Source organism: Ziziphus jujuba, chromosome 9 (genome assembly GCF_031755915.1).
Source record: "Ziziphus jujuba cultivar Dongzao chromosome 9, ASM3175591v1".
Lineage (NCBI taxonomy): Eukaryota > Viridiplantae > Streptophyta > Magnoliopsida > Rosales > Rhamnaceae > Ziziphus > Ziziphus jujuba.
This window is the reverse complement of record NC_083387.1, coordinates 28,333,515-28,354,852: the sequence shown is the minus strand read 5'-3', so window position 1 is coordinate 28,354,852 and position 21,338 is coordinate 28,333,515. Positions and strand designations below refer to the sequence as shown.

At 33.2% G+C, this 21,338-nt stretch overlaps 4 protein-coding genes across 6 annotated transcripts; 2 read left to right on the top strand and 2 right to left on the bottom strand.

Annotated features, from left to right (window-relative positions):
* Positions 1–1,219: 1,219 nt before the first annotated feature.
* Positions 1,220–4,763, bottom strand: LOC125424255 (uncharacterized protein At3g27210). The gene is made up of 3 exons (XM_016038276.4): positions 4,260–4,763; positions 2,118–2,195; positions 1,220–1,897 (listed from the first exon to the last, which is right to left on the bottom strand). The coding sequence occupies exons 1-3, from the start codon at positions 4,459–4,461 to the stop codon at positions 1,425–1,427; spliced, it is 753 nt and encodes a 250-aa protein (XP_015893762.2). The 5' UTR covers positions 4,462–4,763; the 3' UTR covers positions 1,220–1,424.
* A 4,583-nt stretch (positions 4,764–9,346) lies between these two features.
* On the top strand, positions 9,347–12,406 carry LOC107427868 (ribulose-phosphate 3-epimerase, cytoplasmic isoform). 2 transcript variants are annotated; one of them, XM_060811642.1, is made up of 8 exons: positions 9,347–9,606; positions 9,770–9,841; positions 10,482–10,544; positions 10,644–10,750; positions 10,870–10,967; positions 11,167–11,259; positions 11,383–11,424; positions 12,045–12,406. In XM_060811642.1, exons 2-8 carry the CDS (start codon positions 9,771–9,773, stop codon positions 12,198–12,200), a joined length of 630 nt encoding a protein of 209 aa, XP_060667625.1. In that variant the 5' UTR covers positions 9,347–9,606; position 9,770; the 3' UTR covers positions 12,201–12,406. The 2 variants fall into 2 exon arrangements, with proteins under 2 accessions (XP_060667625.1, XP_015893756.1); XM_016038270.4 differs by having other exon boundaries at positions 9,348–9,606; positions 9,770–9,774.
* A 3,625-nt stretch (positions 12,407–16,031) lies between these two features.
* LOC107427829 (protein LYK2) lies at positions 16,032–19,382 on the top strand. Of its 2 annotated transcripts, XM_060820295.1 has the most exons (2): positions 16,032–16,953; positions 17,251–19,382. In XM_060820295.1, the coding sequence occupies exons 1-2, from the start codon at positions 16,356–16,358 to the stop codon at positions 18,471–18,473; spliced, it is 1,821 nt and encodes a 606-aa protein (XP_060676278.1). In that variant the 5' UTR covers positions 16,032–16,355; the 3' UTR covers positions 18,474–19,382. The 2 variants fall into 2 exon arrangements, with proteins under 2 accessions (XP_060676278.1, XP_015893713.3); XM_016038227.4 differs by having other exon boundaries at positions 16,032–19,382.
* Positions 19,383–20,334: 952 nt separating this feature from the next.
* Positions 20,335–21,029, bottom strand: LOC125424254 (putative calcium-binding protein CML23). The gene has a single exon (XM_016038272.4). The coding sequence runs from the start codon at positions 20,940–20,942 to the stop codon at positions 20,520–20,522; it is 423 nt and encodes a 140-aa protein (XP_015893758.2). The 5' UTR covers positions 20,943–21,029; the 3' UTR covers positions 20,335–20,519.
* Between the last annotated feature and the right edge of the window lie 309 nt (positions 21,030–21,338).

Here is a 21,338-nt window from a genome sequence, read left to right as displayed (position 1 = left end):
AACGTACCAAAATGAAAGACTAGAAAAATTCACATGGCCTACTGGGTGAGGAAACGATAATCTTAAATTGATTAGACAAGGTAAAAATGCACATGGCCATTGGCCAATGTTGAGTAGGATACATAATATTTAAGCGATTGAAATGTGTACGGCAAGGAGGATAGGTCTCTTAGAGGTCAAAAAAAAAAAAAAATAAATCTGTAGTATAAGAGTACCACGCTTCACTCTTATACAAAGGCTCTTATGTAAAGGTAGAATGTAGATTTTACACATGTTTTTAAACGTTGAGTACCATGTACCATTGTACCCAAATGTTAATAGATAGCTTGATAAAGTGGTTGAGCTCTGACCAGGACAGAGGAGTACCACTATTTAAGTTCCTCATTACACCATGTGATTGATGGCTTTTTCAAGTTGGTTTATAGAGATATGGTTGTTAAATTTTTAATTTCAAATATTAGAAGGCCTAGGAAAACTTTTTGTTAAATGGAACAATAGTTGGTTTGGTTGGTTTGGTTGGTTTTCTCTCAAGTAAAAATTCTAATTCTTGTGCAGAAATTAGCTTATGCGTACAGAACCTAGATACATCACTAGATTATAGTAGAGTATAAGCTACATCCATAAAAGGTTGAAAGTTGCCACAATGGAGGATCACCATAATACAGTCTTAATTAAAAATTCAATGAAATAATATAAATTACTTTCATGCTTCCAGAGTTGTAACAAAGAGTAGAGAGTGTCAGAAGCTTTACTGGTTTAGGGTATTCAATCCCACTGTGTAATCATGCGGTGTCCATGATCAATGGACTGCCACACGTTCAATTACTAAGTGAAAAAAATGTCGTACATGCCATAAGCTGTATCAATTCACAAGGCTCCCATGAGTCCAAACTCAAAATGGTACAATGCATATCAATATAAAGGAGGAAAAAAGGGATTTCCCTCCCAGAAACTCTTTTTTTCTTTTTATTTAAATATTTTTTTTCCCTTATGTACTGCATAAATTTTATCTTCCAGCCCAAAAAACAGATGATAATATTTTCTGGCAGCTCAGTGCTTACAGTAACAATTGTGCAAATTCTGCCGCAAGAAAATCTCTTCAGGTGGGAAGAAAAGCACCTGCAAAAACACTTGAAATACCAATTACTACATTTCCTGGCTCTTAACAACAAGAAGGAAGGGTTATTCTTGTCAAGAGAGGAACTATCATCTTATCCTGTAGTTGTAACTTCACCTTTAGATTGACTGATAATAATTTCACATAAAAACAAGTTGGTCTCTTTTTTACATACAGCAAAATTTTCGGACAAATATTCCTTAGCAGAGAGATCTTGGACTTTACATAATCTGATACACGAGTAGTTTTGAGTGTTTCTGCCTCCATAGTATTTTCTTCAATCTACATTTTACTAGAGATATCAGAATCAAGCTTTATCATTTACAGCAATAGGAGGATGAGGGCTCATTTTCTTCTTCCTGTCGCTAAAACTGCGGCATGAAACCAAGCTAGGAAGGCAGCACTGCAAAGACCTAAGCGATTTCTCCTTCTCGGTTAAAACATCTTCGTTAGCTGTCCTCTCACTACTACATACAGAATTAGTTCCTGAGACATAAGGCGTACCCTGCACAGATCTTGGAGGGAGATCAAGACGTGTTTGCTTAACTTCATTCTTTCCATTGGCCAAAACCTTGCTGCTAGAGATTCGGTTGTTGAATTCTTGGTCATTTCCAAAGCTCTCTCGGAAAAGATCAGCTAGTTTCTTTTTCTTTTGTGTTGGGGACGGTCGAGGTAGAGAACCAGGAATTCTGTCCAGAATAAGGTTTTTGTTTACTTGAGAAGACCCTGGCGTAGGGATGCTTTGATGGACAGGGGTACTGCCACGAGATGGAGTAAAATCTGCATTAGAAATAAATAAAAAGGAGTTAACAAAGACCAAGATGAATGATTATATGTAAAAATTGATGAAAACCAATTGTTCCAATTTGGCATTATCATATTCTGCATCCTCAGTCCTTTTTAGCATAACTAAAGCAACCAATCCAGAATGAAGAGAGCCAAAAACTGTAAGCTTGCTTGCAAGACCAATTCAAGTCAAAGTACTTGAATATATACTTACCACCATTCACACTATAAAAGTCTTCACAATCCGATTCCAACCATGGCTGTGAATCAAAAAAGGCTTCTTCTTTACTACCTGAAAGGAGCAAGGCATACACAAGATCAAACCTAAAGAAGCCACAAAAATAACTGGGAATAAACAAAAACGAGAAATTACAGTCTGAAAGACGGCTTTCAAATGCTTCAGTTATAGATCATTCTGACCTACACCAATATTGATAGCCAATTTGGACAATCAGTGAAAACAAAAGTGGTTGACCACATTTGCCATCATTAAGAACAGAGTTTATGCTGTACCAGTCAATTTGATCTAAGTTACTTGCAAGTTAGGGAATGTTGTGGCTTAATTCAGGACCAATGAACGGCATTATGTTTATGAAGGATCTAGTATTAAAAGGCTGAAAAAGTTGAGCTATTTTACATGGAGACCACACATCCAAATATTATAAAAGGTCAAAACAATATTTCAAGCATTCTAAAAGTTTTTTACACTCTGGGTCATTTACTAATGTTTTAGAGCAACTTAAAGGAAAATCTTCATCCGCTAAGGTATCCAATGTAACATGCCAATATTATCTTCTTTTCTTTAAATTGCTCATCAATAATTTTATATACTCTTCCATATAGCACAATGTGGTCCATCCATCATCCATACTTGGGCATGATATATGAAGCCACTCCAATAAACAGCACGACAGATATCATAAATACGCGTACAATTTATGGCCCCACGGATGAACATCAATTTGAAATGAAGAAAAAAGGGGCCCATAATCACAAAAATAAGTCATACGTATTAAATACGGAGTGATCTTTGACTAGAGATAACAACTCTACATACATAATGAAAATTCTGCAACACTCTGTTTAAAGCATTGGACAATTGCCATCACCAATCTACGGCCTAATCCTGGGAAAATCTAGGATACTAGTTCATATGCTGCCAAAGCTGAAAAAAGAATCTAAAACTTCTAGTTTGTCACTTCTTTGGTAGTATCCAACTTGTGGAACAAAATACCTTCTTTCACAAACTTGGATTTTTTATTTTTTATTTATTTTTTATTTTTATTTTTCCTACCCACCACATGTAATTCATCTAAACCATGGTCCCGATAATGGAGAAAACCAACAACCACTACGCTTTTAGGCAAACCCAATATGAGCAACAAATCCTCTAACCATTTGGCAACAGCTTAGAAGAATAGCCAAGGAAACTTAAAAATAAGTTAATACGCTGTCTTAGTTGTTCTGGGGACCATTATCAGAGAAATAGACAATTTACCAATTTTTTATCCAATTCACATCAGTTGTATATTCTTGACAGTGAGATTTTTATAAATCAAACATTTTAATACCGCAGCAAATGTTTCCAAATCTAGATTCCAGAAAGCCAAAATTGGATTAAAATGGTAAAACAACAAAAAATATACTTTTATCTACTTATAACAAAAAGAAAAAGTCACAGCATTAAAAAAAAAAAAAAAAAAATTAAGAATAAAGCTTGATATACAGAATTAAAAATGCATATATAAAAAATAAATAAATAAAAAGGGGTACTCTTCAGACAACTAAAATCATGCCTGAAAATCTAGATGATAGTATCTTAAACATGTAAAGCAATTTACCATCACGGAAATTATATATATATATATTTTTTTAAAAAAAAGAGAAAATGAATTTCATGTAACAAGTCAACCATAAGATTGATGAACAGAGAAATAAAAGGACGAAAGAGGAAAAAAAAAAAAAATTGAGGGAAGACAGACACAATAAAACCAAGCAAAAATCAGACCATAAAAAACCTCGGGAAAAAAAAAAAAAAGGAATTCAACCAAGATCTTCAAACAAGCAACTTTACGTCCTCAACAAAGTAAGCCAAAGATATACGTACAATCGTAGGTATACAAATGTAAAACTCATATATACACGCATATATGAAACAAAAAAAAAAGAAAAACAAAAAAAAAAATCCAAATTGAGTATGTAGTAGCAAAATAGAAAAAGTAAAAATACCTTTTTATTTTTGTTTCACCAGAAGATCAAAAAAAGAAAAAAAAAAAACTATTTGATTTCTTTGACCAAGTACGACGGCGAAAAATAAAAATTAAAAAAAAAAGTCTGAACAAGGCTTTTATAATACCGTGGTCAGTAAAAGTGGTGGGAGACCGAGCCGGAGACCATTGAGATTTAAGAACAACATCCTTAATCCGACGATCCTCATTGGCTGGTTTTTCCTTAACAGGTGATGCTGGAATTACGAGCTTGTCGGTTTTGGACCCAAACGACAATCTCACCTTCATGGCTGATTCCGTGTCTCTATGAACCGAAGCACACGAACCCATTTCTAATCTCTCTTCTCGCTCTCTCTATCTTTTTTCTCTAACCCAATAATATCTCTCTGAACATCACGCACCCATATACACAAATGAAAAAGAAAAAAAGAAAAAAAAGGCTTTTTATTTTTTATTTTTTACAGGGAGAGAGATAGAGAGACTAAAGAAGAGTTTGATTGAAGAAGGAAGAAGAGAAGGCGTTTCTTTAGTCTTTTGGCGTTATACTGAAGTAGTGGGAGGAATTTGCCTTTGCAAAGAAAATATGAAAGAGAGAGAGAGGAGAGAGAGAGAGAGAGAGAGAGAGAGAGAGTGGCCTTGAAAGTGAAGTTATACATCACAAGGTGCTCTGTATGAGTCCCTCTGAATTATGTGGGAGATTTACAGGGTGGGACCCACTTTTGAGATTGTAAATTTATTTATTTTTTATTTTAAATTTTTTATTGGGTAATAATTTGGTGGGAACGTGGGTCCTACCGTAAAAAAAAAAAAAAATCTGACTTTGAGTTTTGAGACCTGTGAATGAATGTTGTGTAAAGCTGGCCTTTTTAGACTTCCATGGGCTCTCTCTCTCTCTCTCTCATTACTTTTCTCATCTTTTTATTTTATTTATTTTCCATGTGCAAATATTTATTTACTTTGGTGGAAAATAATGAATGAGTATCCACGTATACCTTATTAAGAAATATAAGTTGATTTTGGTGATGAAAGATGGTTGATAATAATGGATATGAGGAGATAAAGTTTGTAAAAACTTTGTGTTATTAATGATGATTAAAATATTTGTTTCTTAAAAACGTTTTTAGAATAATTTAGTGGGAATCAGATGAGTCAAATCATTTTATTATGCTTTTAAATTCTAGCTGGAAATCTCTGACATTTTTTCACCATGAGATGAGATTTTGTTCTTTTATATGGATTTTTTTTTATCACTTTACATATTCAATGATGTATGAGTAACAAATATTAATCTCTTTCTTTTCAAAATTAAATACTGGGAATGATCCAAAATAATAAATAAATAAAAAATACTGGGGTTTCATATAAGACGTCCGTTTTCATAAATATTTGTCAAAATAAAAAATATAATATACCGATATTAGAGAATTGTGGTACAAAATAATTTATTCTCTTTTGTTGTAAATAGTAAAATAAGAGAATTGGAAATAGATAACATGGAAGTTTGGGATTTGTCAAATGTTAACAGCAAAGAGGCTTACCGGCCAAAACCTAACGAATGCTTGAGAATTGGTGCTAGCTGTGGGTCATAAAGTTGACCTCAGCATCTTCATAGCATAAAAGTGCACAATTTTTTTTTTTTTTTTGAATAAAATAAAAAAATTATAAAGTAATCATAATCATATGCACATTATGCAGATGTCCAATGCAAAAATAAATTAAATAAACAAATTTCCCAACCACTCATCTTTCACCTCAACATATTCATTGCTTTGAATCCATTCCATGACTTTGAATCACATTCTTTATCATCTTTGAGAAAGTTGCCTATTCCCACCATGGAAATCTTATTATTTAATTCTCTTTTCTTTTATTTTTATTTTTTCCTCTTATAAGGCTCTTTTCAATCTCCTTGTGTTTTCTGAGTTTGGGTGTTTTGATCAAGTTTGTCATTCCCACCTTGGAATTCTTATTATTTAATTCTCTTTCTATTAGCTTTCCTTTTAAATAATCTAGCTAGTTCTGTTTTCTTGAGTTTGGGTTTTCATTAAGTTTGTCCAACGAACTTTTTTCTAATTTTTTCCGTGAAAAAGTTTGTCCAACGAACTTGAAAGCAAAAACCAGGAGGTAGACATGGCCATGGCCCAAAAAAAAAAAAAAGAAAAGAAAAAAAGCTTGAACCGAGTTGAAGCTAAGTAGGATTGTTGGAAGGAGCTAGGCTGATAGGCTTAGTGTATGATGGATAGCAGACATGGAATTGCATGATGATTTATTATAACGAAAGGTGTTGTCGTTTCAACTCTGTGATGTGGCCTACTCGTCTTGATTTCATTAGTAGAGACAAATTGAAAAAAATGAGGCTGAGATTAGCAGTTGGGTAAAGTTGAAAATGATGGATTTAACCCAAACCTTATCTATAACTTACTTTGATAAAAGTTTATATAGTAGTTTATATATAAAACTTCACATGACAACGCTTACAACAACTTAATCTCAAATGTGTTCTTACTGAATAGTCAAATAATCGTAATTATCTTATATTGATTAATACCATATTTTGAATTTCCATGTACATATTTGTCAAGATATAATTATCATACAAAGGAAAATATTTTAATCCAAGTTAACATCATGCTCTTGGATTTAAGAACCAAACATATCTATTTAGATAAGAACATAAATCCTAAAAAAAATTAACTCAAGATATATCACATCTAGCACAACTACATTTTTTTTTTTAAATCTTTTTTTCCAAATCATGGAAAACGACAGAATTTGCAATAGTTTGGATTAATTAGGTGGTAGTGCATGCTATTACATAGGTTGGATGATTAGTGAATACTAGGCCTTTAGAGACCTTCTTTCTCTTCCTAACAATGGGTATAAACTTGTGGGTTAGCTCAAGTATTGAAGGTTGGAGAGTCTTTCAATTAACCCAGATAGATCCTTCAGAGGAATAAAAGAAAAAAAAAATACTAAAAAGGAAAAAAGTCGTTTTAGTTTTCCCCACTTGGGGTTTTGGTATTTGTTTTTTCTTTTATAAATAGTTTATATATATTATATATAAAATATTACTTTTCGTCTCCATCTTTCTTACATGTCGTTTTGATATATAGGTAGTTATCTAAACTTCTTCAATGGCAAAATACCAAAACTAAGTCAATATTGATGTTGAAGTTACATGAAAATCATGTTTTGTGCTGCATGCTTATAGGGGGAGTGGAAGAACAAGTAGAGGTAGCTCCTATAAACATTTTTTTAACCCTAGTTGTATTTAATTTCTCATATTTGAAAATAATAGAACAAAAAGGTTTTGATTATTTGAGTGGGATGTGCTAGTTTATATATAGTTAGATTATTATATATCCTATGAGCTCCAACCAAAAATAAAAATTAACTTTAACAAATTTATATGTATGAAAGAAAGAAGAACACAGGTCAAGATTATTTTTTAATTTAAAATTTTCAATTTCTACAATTTTCTGTTTTCATGCATGTAAGAAAAAAAAAGTTTTTACTTTTTTTTTTTGTTTTGTTTTAAAGTTTTAATTCATATTTTAAAAAAATTCCAGAAGAAAACAAACAAGTTTTAATGATTTTTTAATTAAACTATTGACCATACAATTGATTAATGGTTCATTTCATTAAATTATAAATAAAGTTAGTAAGAACTTTTCTCCCTAGTGAGAATTTTTTTTTTTTTTGGGTCAAATTTTTATTCTTATTTGCATTTTCTTCTAAAACAACTTATTCATCACCACTTAGCATGTATAGATATGATAAATGAACCTAAATTAATTCATCTTGATACTGTCCTTAAAAAAATTTCATAAAACTCAAATACTACCTAAATTTTCATTTCATGACTCTAAAATCAATAAACTATAATGAAAAAACACTCCTAAGAAACTAGAACATTTTTTTTTCATCATATTAATTGAAATATGGACGCTCTTATTTTTCACAAAACTCTTTTTTCCAAAAAAAAAAAAAAAAAAAAAAAATCAATATGACAAATCTCTATCCAAAACCCAATCTCATGAAAAACTAGCTGAAAGTAGGTGGTTTGGACCTCCGCGTGGCGGCGAAGAGAAAGTTGAAAGCAAAATAGAAAAACACATTGCAAGTTAAAGACCACATGGTGGAGGGGTTTTGGGTTAGGCTTAGAGGGTCCCAATTAAGCCTTATTACATTATGAAAAATCCAAAAGTGGTGCTTAATTCCAAATGTTGTTTTGTGATTCACATCAAAGAATATAAACTCTGTTGTCTCTCGATTATGCATATCATGAGATGTTTATGTGGGCCACCATTACCACTCACACCACCTCATTTCCCATCTCACCCTCCTTTCAATGTCTCTTTCTTTAGCTCTCTAAATAAAACAAAATATCATAACAAATTAAAGGAAAATAAAAATCTCATATGTGGTGGTTGTGGTTTAGCACCACATTTTTGTCATAATTATTATTATATATATATATATATTTTTTTTTCTATAAACATTTGGAATAATATTATACCAAATTAACGATCATCTCAATCAATCACTCAAATCGAAAAAAGAATTTGGACATGAGATGCGCATGCGTCTTCCACGTGGCTTCCTCTAATTTTCGTCATTATATGTTTTTGTTTTTGTTATGTATCATAATTTTGATGCATCATTTAAAATATATGGTGTGTACAATTGTAATGTCATGGACTCACCGACTCTAATTTTGTCCTCTATTGCTGCATGTTCCTCGCCATTTCTTAGGTTTTGGGCTTCTGGGTCCCATTAACCAAGACTTGTAGTTGAGGTCCATTAAACTTAAACAGCAGTCCATTACATAAAAGGATGGGCCTGTTATGGGCGTTTTAGCATTCTTGTAGACATGGTTGCCCAGTTTTTATTAGGTGGCTTACACCAGATCATATATAAGTTTTTTTTTTTTTAATTTTTTTTTTAATTTTTTGTGTGATTAGATGTCTAAGCTGGCTGACGGACTATCCTTCTAGCAACAAGTTGTAAATAATCTGTTTAACTGGTTTGCATAATGTGATTTTTATTTTTTATTTTTTTATTATAACTTGAAAGGTCATGGGAATAGAAAGTGCAGTGTACATGGTTTATTTAATTAGCAGCCCATTCAATAATTGTGCCAATCCAGAAGTCAAAGATTAGACCTTTTTTATTATTATTATTATTTTTTATTTTTTTTTACTTAAACGACGTCGCAGCCCAAAGTGTTACACCAAACCCAACGTACCAACCACGCGCACATTTCCGAAACGTCTGTTCTGTGTTTGAAAGAAAGAACCTGAAACCGATTTGGTTGGTTGGGGTTGGAGAAGAAGAAAGTTGAAGGCGTCGGAAAAAATGGGAGTGGCGGCGAAAATCGCACCGTCGATGTTATCGTCGGACTTCGCCAATTTGGCGTCGGAGGCTCACCGGATGCTCCAATTTGGCGCCGATTGGCTTCACATGGACATCATGGTACGCCCTTTATCAGCTCCCAAAAACATTCTCTTTATTTTTCTAATAATAATTTAATGTTAACTTCTCTCAATTCCGTTATCGGATTGAGTATCTTTTTTGGCTTCAAAGTTTGTAATTTGGGTTGAGACTGACTGATTATATGCCAATGTTTGATGGGCAGGATGGGTAGGTTTTGGTGCTTTGCTCATGCAGTAATTTCTATGGCTTATTTTTTCCATAAGCTGGGATTTGGGTTTGATTATCTTTGCCTTATATTTTTACTCTTTTAATATTCGTTTAATTCCGTTTAGGGTTTATATTTACTAGTCATATTACAGTTTGTAATATTTGATACTTAATGGCTTAATCATGCTTGTGGCTCCTTTGAGTTGTAGAAGACTAGGAAGTTAATATGATCATTCTAATGTAGAATTTTTTTTTTTTTTCCCCAGTAAAGAATCTTTGATTATGAATATAAATTCAATCAATGATAACTCTTAAACATATTAATTAATTTGCAAGAAAATCCTTTAAAGCGCTGGTATAAAGAATAACAAAATAGAATTAGAACATCGTGTAATTATTCCATGCTAGTAAATACTCGTGATGTTTCTCTGTCAAATTCATTTTTGATTCTCTGTTGTTTTTTGCTGAATCCAGTTTGTAATTACAATTTATAACTTATAAAAGACTCGATTCAAACTTTTGTAGTTAGAAGGTATATACAAAACTAGAGCCCATAAGTAAATTTTTATCGTTGTGGCTCTTAATAAGGCCATTAAGTTACCAAATTATTTTGATGGATTTATGCTTATGCTTTTGCATTATCTATTCCTTGCTTCTGAAAGTTGCAAACCATAGATGATCTCAGATTCATTATTGTTTCCTAATAGGCATTTTGTCCCAAATCTAACAATTGGTGCACCAGTCATCGAGAGTTTGCGGAAGCATACAAAGTAATGTCTCTTTTCATTCCTTCACTTGGAGATTATGCCCTTTGCGTGCTTGCTTATTATGACTAGATATTATGACATAACATTCTTATTCGACCACAGGGCATATTTGGATTGCCACCTTATGGTCACAAATCCTCTTGATTATGTTGAGCCTTTAGGGAAAGCTGGTGCTTCAGGTTTTACTTTCCATGTGGAAGTGTCCAAGGGTAGGTTATGCTGTTTGAGATGTTCTTTTGCTTTATTTCCTTTCTGTTTGTGCATTTAATTTCCTTATGTTAAAAGGAACTATTTGTTTAATTTACCTGTTTAATTTTCTTTTGGGTAGAAAATTGGCAAGAACTTATCCAAAGAATTAAGTCAAAGGGCATGAGGCCAGGCGTGGCATTAAAGCCTGGGACACCCATCGAAGAAGTTTTTCCTCTGGTGTGTCTTCTTTATTTTTAACTTACTCTTCCTCCCTTTCTGCTTACCTGGAAATGCAATGATTGGAGTGGAAGCATGTCCATTTCTAAGCTGTTGAGGGAAAGATCAAAATATATTTATTATTTTATGCACTATTCTACCAGTAAAATCCTACCCTAGAGAATCCTCTCATTCCTTTTCATTATTTCTCAATCCATAGGTTGAAAGTGAAAATCCTGTGGAAATGGTCCTTGTTATGACTGTTGAACCTGGATTTGGTGGACAAAAGTTCATGCTGGATACAATGGATAAGGTGCCATACCTTTATTCTATTTCTATTACTTTTTCTTTGATGTTTCATTACCATCTTCCTATGGTTAGCATCTCTTTTGGTTGTTATAGTTCTGAAATTTTTTTATTGCTTCTCTTTATATAGGTGCGGACACTGAGAAAGAAGTTCCCTGCACTTGATATAGAAGTAAGTCCTTCCATTTTAGTCATCTATATGTTTTCTGAGCCAATCACATGATTTTTGTTTGGTCTCATGCTTATATGCACATGTTACTTTTCTCCTAATTTTTTGCATTGAGAAACCTATTCTAGTTAGAATTCAGGAGGTAATTAACTCCTGAAAATTTTATTAGATGTTTGTGAAGTTTACTAATCATTTTGTGTGTTTTGAGGACGGTGTGGTAAGGCAAATCAGATCATTTGCTTCAGGAAACTTTTTTAGAGGGTCTTAGAAGAGTTTCTTCTATTCATTAGCTAAAATTACACCTATTAAATATTTAGTTCTCCTCATGTTTAATGGCATTTAGAATCTACAATTACCTTTTGTTTTGTGCAACTGTAAGCTCCCATTATGAGAGATTTTAATAAATTTCCTCCATTGTCTTTGCCTATTATGTCACCTCCTATTATCTCCCCTAATGAAGAACCAAGATTTGACTGTCCGTGTTTGTGTACAAATATTTGCACATAACTATCAGTATTTATATGTGTTTTTAGCAAGATTTACAGTTTTTTTTTTTTTTTTTTGGCTGAATGTGAATTCGCTGAATCGGTCAACATTGAAACAAGTTCAACTTCATTTTGCAGGTAGATGGTGGGTTGGGGCCCTCAACCATTGAAGTGGCAGCTTCAGCAGGAGCAAACTGCATTGTAGCAGGAAGTTCAGTTTTTGGAGCAGCTGAGCCAGCCCAAGTGATATCTATTTTGCGAAATAGTGTTGAAGAAGCCCAAAGAATCAGTTGATGTCGGGTTCACTTTATATCCTTCTCTGTATGTTTCAACAGTGTATTCTATGCTATTGTCCCTATTGCTGTGGTCCAATTTTGATAAAATGACATAAATTTCTCGATGTTATCTTTCTCTAAGTCTAATAAGTGACCCATCCGAGGATATGTAACCATTGTTTGAATTAATACATGCTGATATCTTGAAAGATATTTCCCACTAAAGTCTCCTTTCTATTCTTATTTGAAGCTTATTTATTTATTTATTGCTTTTCCCACTTGCTGTCTATGAATTTTTCGCAATAAGGACAGAAATATAGAACACCTGGATACAATATAATGGATTTGGCTTAGTTTACAGTGTTACAGGATTTCTTCTTGATGACAAAACTATTTACTCTGCCAAGACTGCTGTATCCATCTCTATGTATATTATAAACTTGTTACTTATATATTTTTGTGCCAAAAATTGCTGAATCTTCCTCAGCTGGATCTTGCCAATTTTGTTATATAATCTTAGATTGAATAAGTAGGATACAAGATAGATTTTTATTTGCTTGGATGCCTATCAAATATCTAGCTGAAAAGTTTGATCGATTTCTGGGGAAAAAGAGAAAATAATATCTATTTCAATTCAAATCGGATCTTTCAAGTTAGCCTCTCAAGCATATATCACTTGGGATTGGTAAATTTCATCCACAACTTGGCCTGCTTTCCATATAATGCTTTTCTTGAAGGCATGTGAGGGCAGCTTAGTGGTGCAAATGGGCCCTAGCCCTTACGTTAAAAATCCACATATTATGTTAATTACAGAAATCATCATCCCTATATCAAATGGACATTTATAAGATTTATGATATAAATATGGTCAAATATTGCTTGGATCGTTGGAGAAAATAGTCGTCCATATTTTCTTTCTGTTTTTATCAACTTCATCAAAATGGAATTTCTAATTTAAGTAAATCAACATTGTCCGATATCATGTAGTTCTACCAAAAAAAAAAAGAAAGAAAAAAAAAAAAAAAAGAAGAAGGAAAACAAAACAGAAAGAAAATTACAGATATGATTGAAGTAATATGATCGATTTTTGTAATTTAACCATAAGTTAATAATACTATTACATGTGTATTTTTGACCAAACGAATTAATCCACAGAGACAGAGACTAAACAAAGGATTTTGCAGAAGCTGTCGAGCATCTTGCGTGGACATTGTTTGCTGCTGGTTCTTCCACAGCAGACTCCTTTGACATCAATTTCCCTGTGTGTCTTATCAATTATATAATTTAAGCCAATAATAAATTCGTTTCCATGGACACCAGATAATTTATTTTTGTTTTTGTTTCACATATTAAAGAAATATTATATCTTCTCTCATGAAACACGACTAAGAAGTTAATAAAGTGATCCAATTAGATCCATCTACATATATAAATTTATGTAGTTATATATGAGAAGCACGTGATCAGGATTTGTTGGACACACAAGAAGTTTATTTTCGAGGCACTTTCACTATAAATATATAATATGAGATCTAACCATTTTTGGTTCCCAATGTTTTAACTTTTTCTATATTACTTTTCAATTTGGCTAGCCGTTGTTTCCACACAAGTATACCGGTTTATAATCCACAAATCAATATATCATGATCAGGGTTTCTCTTTTTCTTTTTGCCTTTTTTTTCTTTTTTTTTGGGTGAATTCTTTTGTTACAGATTATTTACTATAGAGTAAAAGCCAAAAGGGCTATTTGGGTGTCTTATTCTAGATTACTTATATAATATTATATCCTTTTGAGCTTTAACATTTAACTAATCTTTGAGATATTCGGTTCTTTTTTTTTTCCCCCTTATTTTTTATTCTTTTTATTTTTTAAATAGTAAAACAAACCAGAATCCACGTGATAAGGAAAAAGAAATAGCAAAAGAGAAAATGGAAGAGAAACGCCAAAAAAAAAAAAAAAAAAAAACATAGCAGTAGACAAAAATATCTTCGTAGGAGCTGAGATCAGTGAAATAAGATTTTTAGTGTTTAATTAGTTTGTGGGATTGTTTTGAGATGGAGGTCTTAAAAAAACTTAGCTTAATAATCACCTGAGGCTATACATTGGTGATGGTGCTTGATAATATTGGAGGGCAGGCTTCAAAGTCCCAAATTTGTGCTTTGTAATGAATCTCTACTAGTTAAACCTACGATCACAAAGTGGTTAGCACGTGCTCTCACGTGCATATATATTCTCTCACCCTTTAATTTATTTCCCACTACTTTCGGTTTATTGGTATTTGGGATCTTTTTGGCTTTTAGACAAAGTACATACATTTTCTACTACTTCATCATAATCTCTCTTTAGCGTGAAAGGCACACATCCATACTTTCCATGCATATATATGCTGATTAAGGAACACTAATCAAAGACTTTTTATACCAATTTTGTTTTATTAAATTGGAGTGGTTTTTAGTATTTGTGCTTTTATGCTAGCAAATATTGTGAGTTTCTAGTGAATCCCTCCATTATTTTTACGAGAGCAAAGAATTATTGCCTCCTAAAATGAGTACCAGGTTGTGGGAAATTTTGTTCTGGTTCTGTTTACCAGTCCATGAGATATGTTATGACCTTTACAAGTCCAATAGCTACTTTGTACTTTGATTTTCTAAAATAAATAAATAAACAAACTTTAATACAGATCTCTTTTAGCACAAATCTCTATGAATTTTCTAATTGAGTGAGCTAATCACGGATAAAGGCTTTTCCTTACCCTTTTCATTGCTTTTTCTTATTAGTTTATATATAGGAATAGCTTTACCTAATTAATTAAATATTTTGTAGTGTCATCTTTTTAGATAAAATTAAAATTTAATATCAGCAACTGCATGTATATCCGTTTTATATGTAAGCAGAGCAGATTTTATATTATGGAGAATGAGGAGGACTATTGTCTGTATGTCGCTGCTTTCTTTTTGAGATAATGGTACTTGTCAACTTGGGATATTAATGGCCAATCTGACCTATCAACCTAAGCTTCACTTTCATGCCTCAGCTTTACCTAGCATGGATATGTCTCTTCCTTCTTTTTTCCGCAATTTCCAATACCTTTCCAAATCCTACATCATTTTTATCGCTACCCTTTTCACAAAATCATGCTGGCAATTATTATTTCACTGTGGAAAAAGTAGAACTCCAGGGATTTCGTATGGATAAATTTAACTTTTGATTAATAGCTCTCTGGCCTATTAAGTTTAAACACCATTTACAGCCTTCTGTTTTTCCTTCCTCTTTAAGAGCTCCACATTTAGCATGTGTTTGATTTGGTTCCTTTTGTCATGATTTACAAGGATTAATCCTGATGAGTACATTTTAATTAATCCAAAGATCTCAGATTAATAATCAGGAAAACCTGCAATTTAGTATATATGCAAATGCACACTGACCAAACCCTCCCTTCAAAAAGCAAAGCTCACACAAAATGAATAAACAGATTAAATTCAACAATTAAACTTAAGAAAAATTAATTTTTGAAAGTGACCCATGTCTTGGATTGACGTGAATTTTCATACGTCCTCATATTTTTCAGGCATTGGGATACTCTTAAATATGATATTCTGACTAAGCTACCACTTTCTCTGGGGTATCCAATCAATCTAAGAAATCCATTGCATATAGTCAATTTATTCATCATCCACATATGCATGGATGCATGCATGTTTATATATGTGACCGAAACTATCATGCTATTTGCATGCATATGTGGTATCATTCAGTGAGCATACTAGCAATAGTATACATGGAAGCATGTTTGTACTGTACACATATACATTCACATGTTTATGTATATATTTATAAGGTGGTTTGAAGCCCAAGAAACCTCTGAAGTAGTTAGAAGGATAGTGGATAGAGTACCTCTGAGATTAGAACTGTGAATTGAAACATTGGGATACATAGCCACCCTCTCCTAGCAATTGGAAACAAGGTCCAAGATTAGGGGATTAACCAAACAGCAGGAGTGATGAGATTGATAAAAATATAGAATTTTCTTTGTCATCCCCAAGAATCCTGTCTACGAAACAGCTTTGATAAATACTCTTTATTTTTTTACTCTTATCTCGTATGGATCCAAAATAGCCATTCTCTCAAAGCTAGAAATCTCCTAATTTTTAATAGGGGTTTGGTTGGTTTTCTATGTTGGGGAGAGTGAGTAAAGTGGTCATAGGCATGGCTGCTCAGATCAGTAAGCTCCAGTACTTGAAAGCTTTGGTCCTATTCATTTGGCTATTTGTCCCCACATTTAGTCAGACCTTTTTAAGCTGTGAGAACTCTTCTCCAGATGCTTCTGGCTATCATTGCAATAGAAATTCAGTAGAAAAGTGTGGGACTTTTGCAATTCTCAGAACAAACTCATACTTCTCTTCTCTTTTCAACCTCAGCTTCTACTTGGGAATCGATCGGCTTGCCATTGCCGAAGCAAATGGGTTTTCTGCACGCACTGAGTTTCTTCCAAAGGATCAGCCTTTGCTGATACCTATTGATTGCAAATGCAACGGAGGGCTGTTTCAAGCTGAATTGACCAAAACCACAACCAAAGGGGAGAGCTTTGATGGCATTGCTGAATCATTGGAGGGTTTGACAACCTGCAAAGCGATCCAAGAAAAGAACCCGGGAATCTCACCTCGGAATCTTGATGATAAAGTCAGGCTGCTAATCCCATTGAGATGTGCCTGTCCTTCATCTGAAGCTGCTTCACCATCAAAACTCCTGCTGAGTTATCCAGTAAATCAAGGTGATACAATTTGCAACTTAGCTGTTAATTTCAATACCACAAGAGAAGCTATTATCTCTGCAAATAACAGATCATTAGCACCCTTCATCCCTGAAAACTTAGTTCCTCTTACATCTATCTTGATTCCACTCAATGGGAAGCCTATAATTGGATCCTTAGCAAAACCCCATGAACCAAATTTGCGTTTCCCAGGAACAAGTATCCCAGTAATTGGTCCACCCAAGAAAAAATCCAATATGTGGAAGATTGCATTGTATATTGCTCTAAGTGGAATCTTAGTTGGTGTTAGTATTGCAGTTGCGGCAGCTTTTTTGCTGATCCAATTGAAGAAGAGGAAACAGACTAGTTGTTCGATAAGCAAAGGACAAGATCTTGAGCTTCAACAGCTGAGTCAGAGTGTAAGAACTACAAGTGAGAAGAAAGTCTCATTTGATGGGTCTCATCAGGAGGCTCTAGACAATCAAATCAGCAGCAACATCAAAGCGCATCATAAGGCTCTTTTGGAGACTTACACCATTGAAGAACTAAGAAAAGCAACAGAGAATTTCCATTCCAGCAACCACATTGGAGGTTCTGTCTACAATGGCCGTCTAAATGGGAAGAACCTGGCAGTAAAGCGCATACAACCAGAAATCATTCCGAAGATTGATTTCGGATTCTTCATCGATGCAATCCATCACCATCCCAACATACTCAGATTGTTGGGAACATGCTTAAACGAGGGGTCTGATTCATTCCTGGTCTTCGAGTACGCCAGAAATGGTTCGTTAAAAGATTGGCTCCATGGAGGATTGGCAATCAAAAACCAATTCATTGCCTCCTGCTATTGCTTCTTGACATGGAGCCAAAGGTTGAAGATCTGTCTTGATGTTGCCATGGCTTTGCAGTATATGCACCAGGTAATGGATCCCGTTTACGTTCATCGAAACGTGAAGACCCGGAACATCTTCTTAGACGAAGAATTCAATGCAAAGCTTGGGAATTTTGGCATGGCAAGGTGTGCAGAAAATGATACTGCTGAGGACCCAAATCTCTATTCCACCAACCCTGCTTCTTGGAGTCTAGGCTATTTGGCTCCTGAATATATTCACCAAGGCATTATTTCACCAAGCCTAGACATATTTGCTTATGGGGTGGTTTTACTAGAGGTATTATCAGGGCAAACACCGATTTCCAGACCAAATGAGAAAGGAGGTGGAAGTATTTGGCTGGCAGAGAAAATCAAGCCCATTTTGGAGTCAGAAAATGGTGGTCAAGAATTGAGAGATTGGATGGATAATGCATTGGGAGAGAATTACAGTTTTGATGCAGCTCTTTCAATGGCTAATCTTGCTAGAGTTTGCATTGAAGAAGAGCCTTCTCTGAGACCAAGTGTGGAAGAAATTATAGAGAAAATATCAAGATTGATCAATGAAGATTCACAAGATCAGGGAGAGCATAATTTGATGACAGAGAGCTCTTCAAAACCTTTAGTCAAGGCAGCTGCAACCACTGTTCATGGATCCAGGGACACACTTTAGAATCATTATTTTTTGAAGAATTTTTAAGTTTTTATTTTTGTTGTATGCTTTTTTTGGGGGCGGTGGGGTTCTTGTAAATATGTAATTAAGAATTGATTACTAAAAAGGGCAGGTTTCGCAAACTCTGTATTCTCTCTGTTTTTCTGGAATAATTACCCGTTTGCTTACTCTTTCTTTTGAGACTTTTTTGTTACTTAATCTAAAGAGAGTAGCTATTAGCAACACATTAATGCTTGTTCGGTCTTGCATTTTTTTGTTGACGTTAAAATTGAAGTATACACATTGTTTGGACGATATAAGTCAATGAAGTACATGATAGATACATCTATTAAAGTAATGTACCAGATACTAAATAACAAATATATATTGTTTGTAAAAGTCTGTGGGAAACTTCATTGGAGCTACGTGGCAAAAATGCATTGGAATCTAAAGTGTGGAATACTGTGCAGTTCTAAATTAAAATGATATTGATTAAGCCAGGATTTGAACTTTATTCATGGAATAATCATTACAGTATGACAATGTAGCTAGCTATCGGTTTGAATGTTGCTTGCAATGTCTAATTTATTCTTGAGTACTGTTGACTAAAGTGATGCCTAATACAGCACGTCGCAAAAAATAAATAAAATAAAGAATTGTGATCTCCAAATTTATTGGACTCTATACTTCGTTTGATTTGTGTAAGACTTAATAAGAATTTGAGATTTTCTTTTTTTTTCTTTTTTTTGAAACAGTGTAATTTTTAGATGTTTGTATATATTTTTTTGTAATTAAAAAATATGGATCCATAAGGAATTTAATAATCAATAAAGGCAAAAATCTAGAATAAACTCGTTCCTTTGAAAGATCCATCATTATTAGATGCAATTAGTATTATATGTTTTGTTCATTATGACAGTCTCCATAGTTTTTTTTTTTTTTTTGCATTTAAATATGACATTTTCTTACTACTAACTAAAATACTAGAAAGAAAATTGATTTCTTGGAAACTTTTTTTTTTTTTGGTTGTAAAAAATCTAACTAATCTAAGCTTAAATGTAATGTTATAATTGATCGATATGATAGATGCAAGAGAAGAAAGAAGGATCGATAAGGTTAAAACATGGTCCCAAACTCGATGTTGGTCCAGAGACTCCACTCTGTCCAGATATGTCCATAAAGAAGCTTATATCAACAACCCATTGGGTGAAAATCTTTTAGACCCAAGTTAATGAGAAAGTTATCATTTTCCTATACTATATGAATTTGAATCTCTTCGCTTTGAATTCACATTTGAAAAAACAAAAAAAAAAAAAAGGATTGGTTATGGCCTATAGAGAAAGAAGTTTGTTCTCCTCACTCAATTTTAAATTTAAAGTTGGTTTTTAGCAAGTAAATGAGTTAACATGTGCTAAGTGAAATTGATTTAGTTAATGAACCGTTTATATTTAAGAAGATATGGATTTGGAACACAAAATAAAAGAGGAGAGTTGAGAAATTTTGCAAATGATAAAAAAAAAAAAGAAAAGAAAAAAAAAAAAGATCAAACACATATGACACTTGAGTTTTTCCGACAAGTAAGAAACTTATGTAAGAGAAAAAGGAAAATCAGAATTAAGATAAAAAAAAAAATAGAAAATATTTTTTAATTGTATACATTTTTTTCTCATTTAAATACTGTGTACTTGTTTCCATAATTATTATTATTATTATTTTTTTTTTGTACAAAAGAAAACTAATATACTTGTTATCATTATTTTATTCATTTTTCTTTTCCTTGGTAGTTTCAAGCTTAAACATATTAGGCCTTCAAATCCATATCTTTGTTTTGTTTACTGATTAGGGAAAAAAAAAAAAATTTAAAAGTATATAAAAACACATAGATCCACAAATATATTTTTTATATGATACACGTAATATATTGGGTTTTTAAAGTTCATATACATAACTAATTATTCATCCATCAACTACGAACCAATTAAACACCCACCAAACAATCAACGAATCAAAGATCGATCAATGAACAAAATGAAAAAAAAAACCAACAAAAAGCCATAATATTATTAATCACAACATCATGACCTTAAATTCATCAAAATTGAGAACACCATCACCGTTGAGATCAAATCTAGAAATCATCACCTCACACTGATCAACGGTGGTAGACTCTCCAAGTCTACTCAACATCCTTTTGAGACTTTTAGGAGTTATACAACCACAACCTTCCATTTCATACATCTTAAAAGCCTCTTTCAAAACACTCACCTTCTCTTCCTCTCCACCTCCTTCCACAAACTTCACAAAGTCATCCAAACCAAGCAACCCATCTCCATCCATGTCCAAACACTCCACCGCCGCCTCTGCCTCCTCTTCCGTTAGCTCCCCACCTATAGCCTCGACGCATTGTTTTAGCTCCAACGGCGATATCTTCCCGTCTCCATTGCTGTCGAAGTGATTGAAAACTCTCTGGTATTGTGTTAGTTTATCCATCGTTCTTTTTTCAATGAGTAAAATTCTGTGGAGGAGGAGGAGGAGGAAGAAAAAGAAGAAGCATGAGGGTTTTGAGCGGGAACAGAGTTTTCATGGTGGAATATATATATGTATAAGCATTTGGGTTAATGCCGCGTGGCGTGGTTGACCAACCAACTTATTGGACGGGATTTCAAATTGGCCTTTCGTAAATAGGAGGAAATAGAAGACCGTTGACTGACAAATTTTTGTGAACAAGAAATAGGAGGATGTTAGGAAAGAGGCATATAAGAGGAATTCAAAATGGGGAACTCTTTTATTTGTTTTTTTATTATTATTTTTTTTAAAAAAAGATTCCTTTTTTTGTCTTTTATTTGGGATTTGGGATTAATATTTATTCCAATATTACCGAACGAG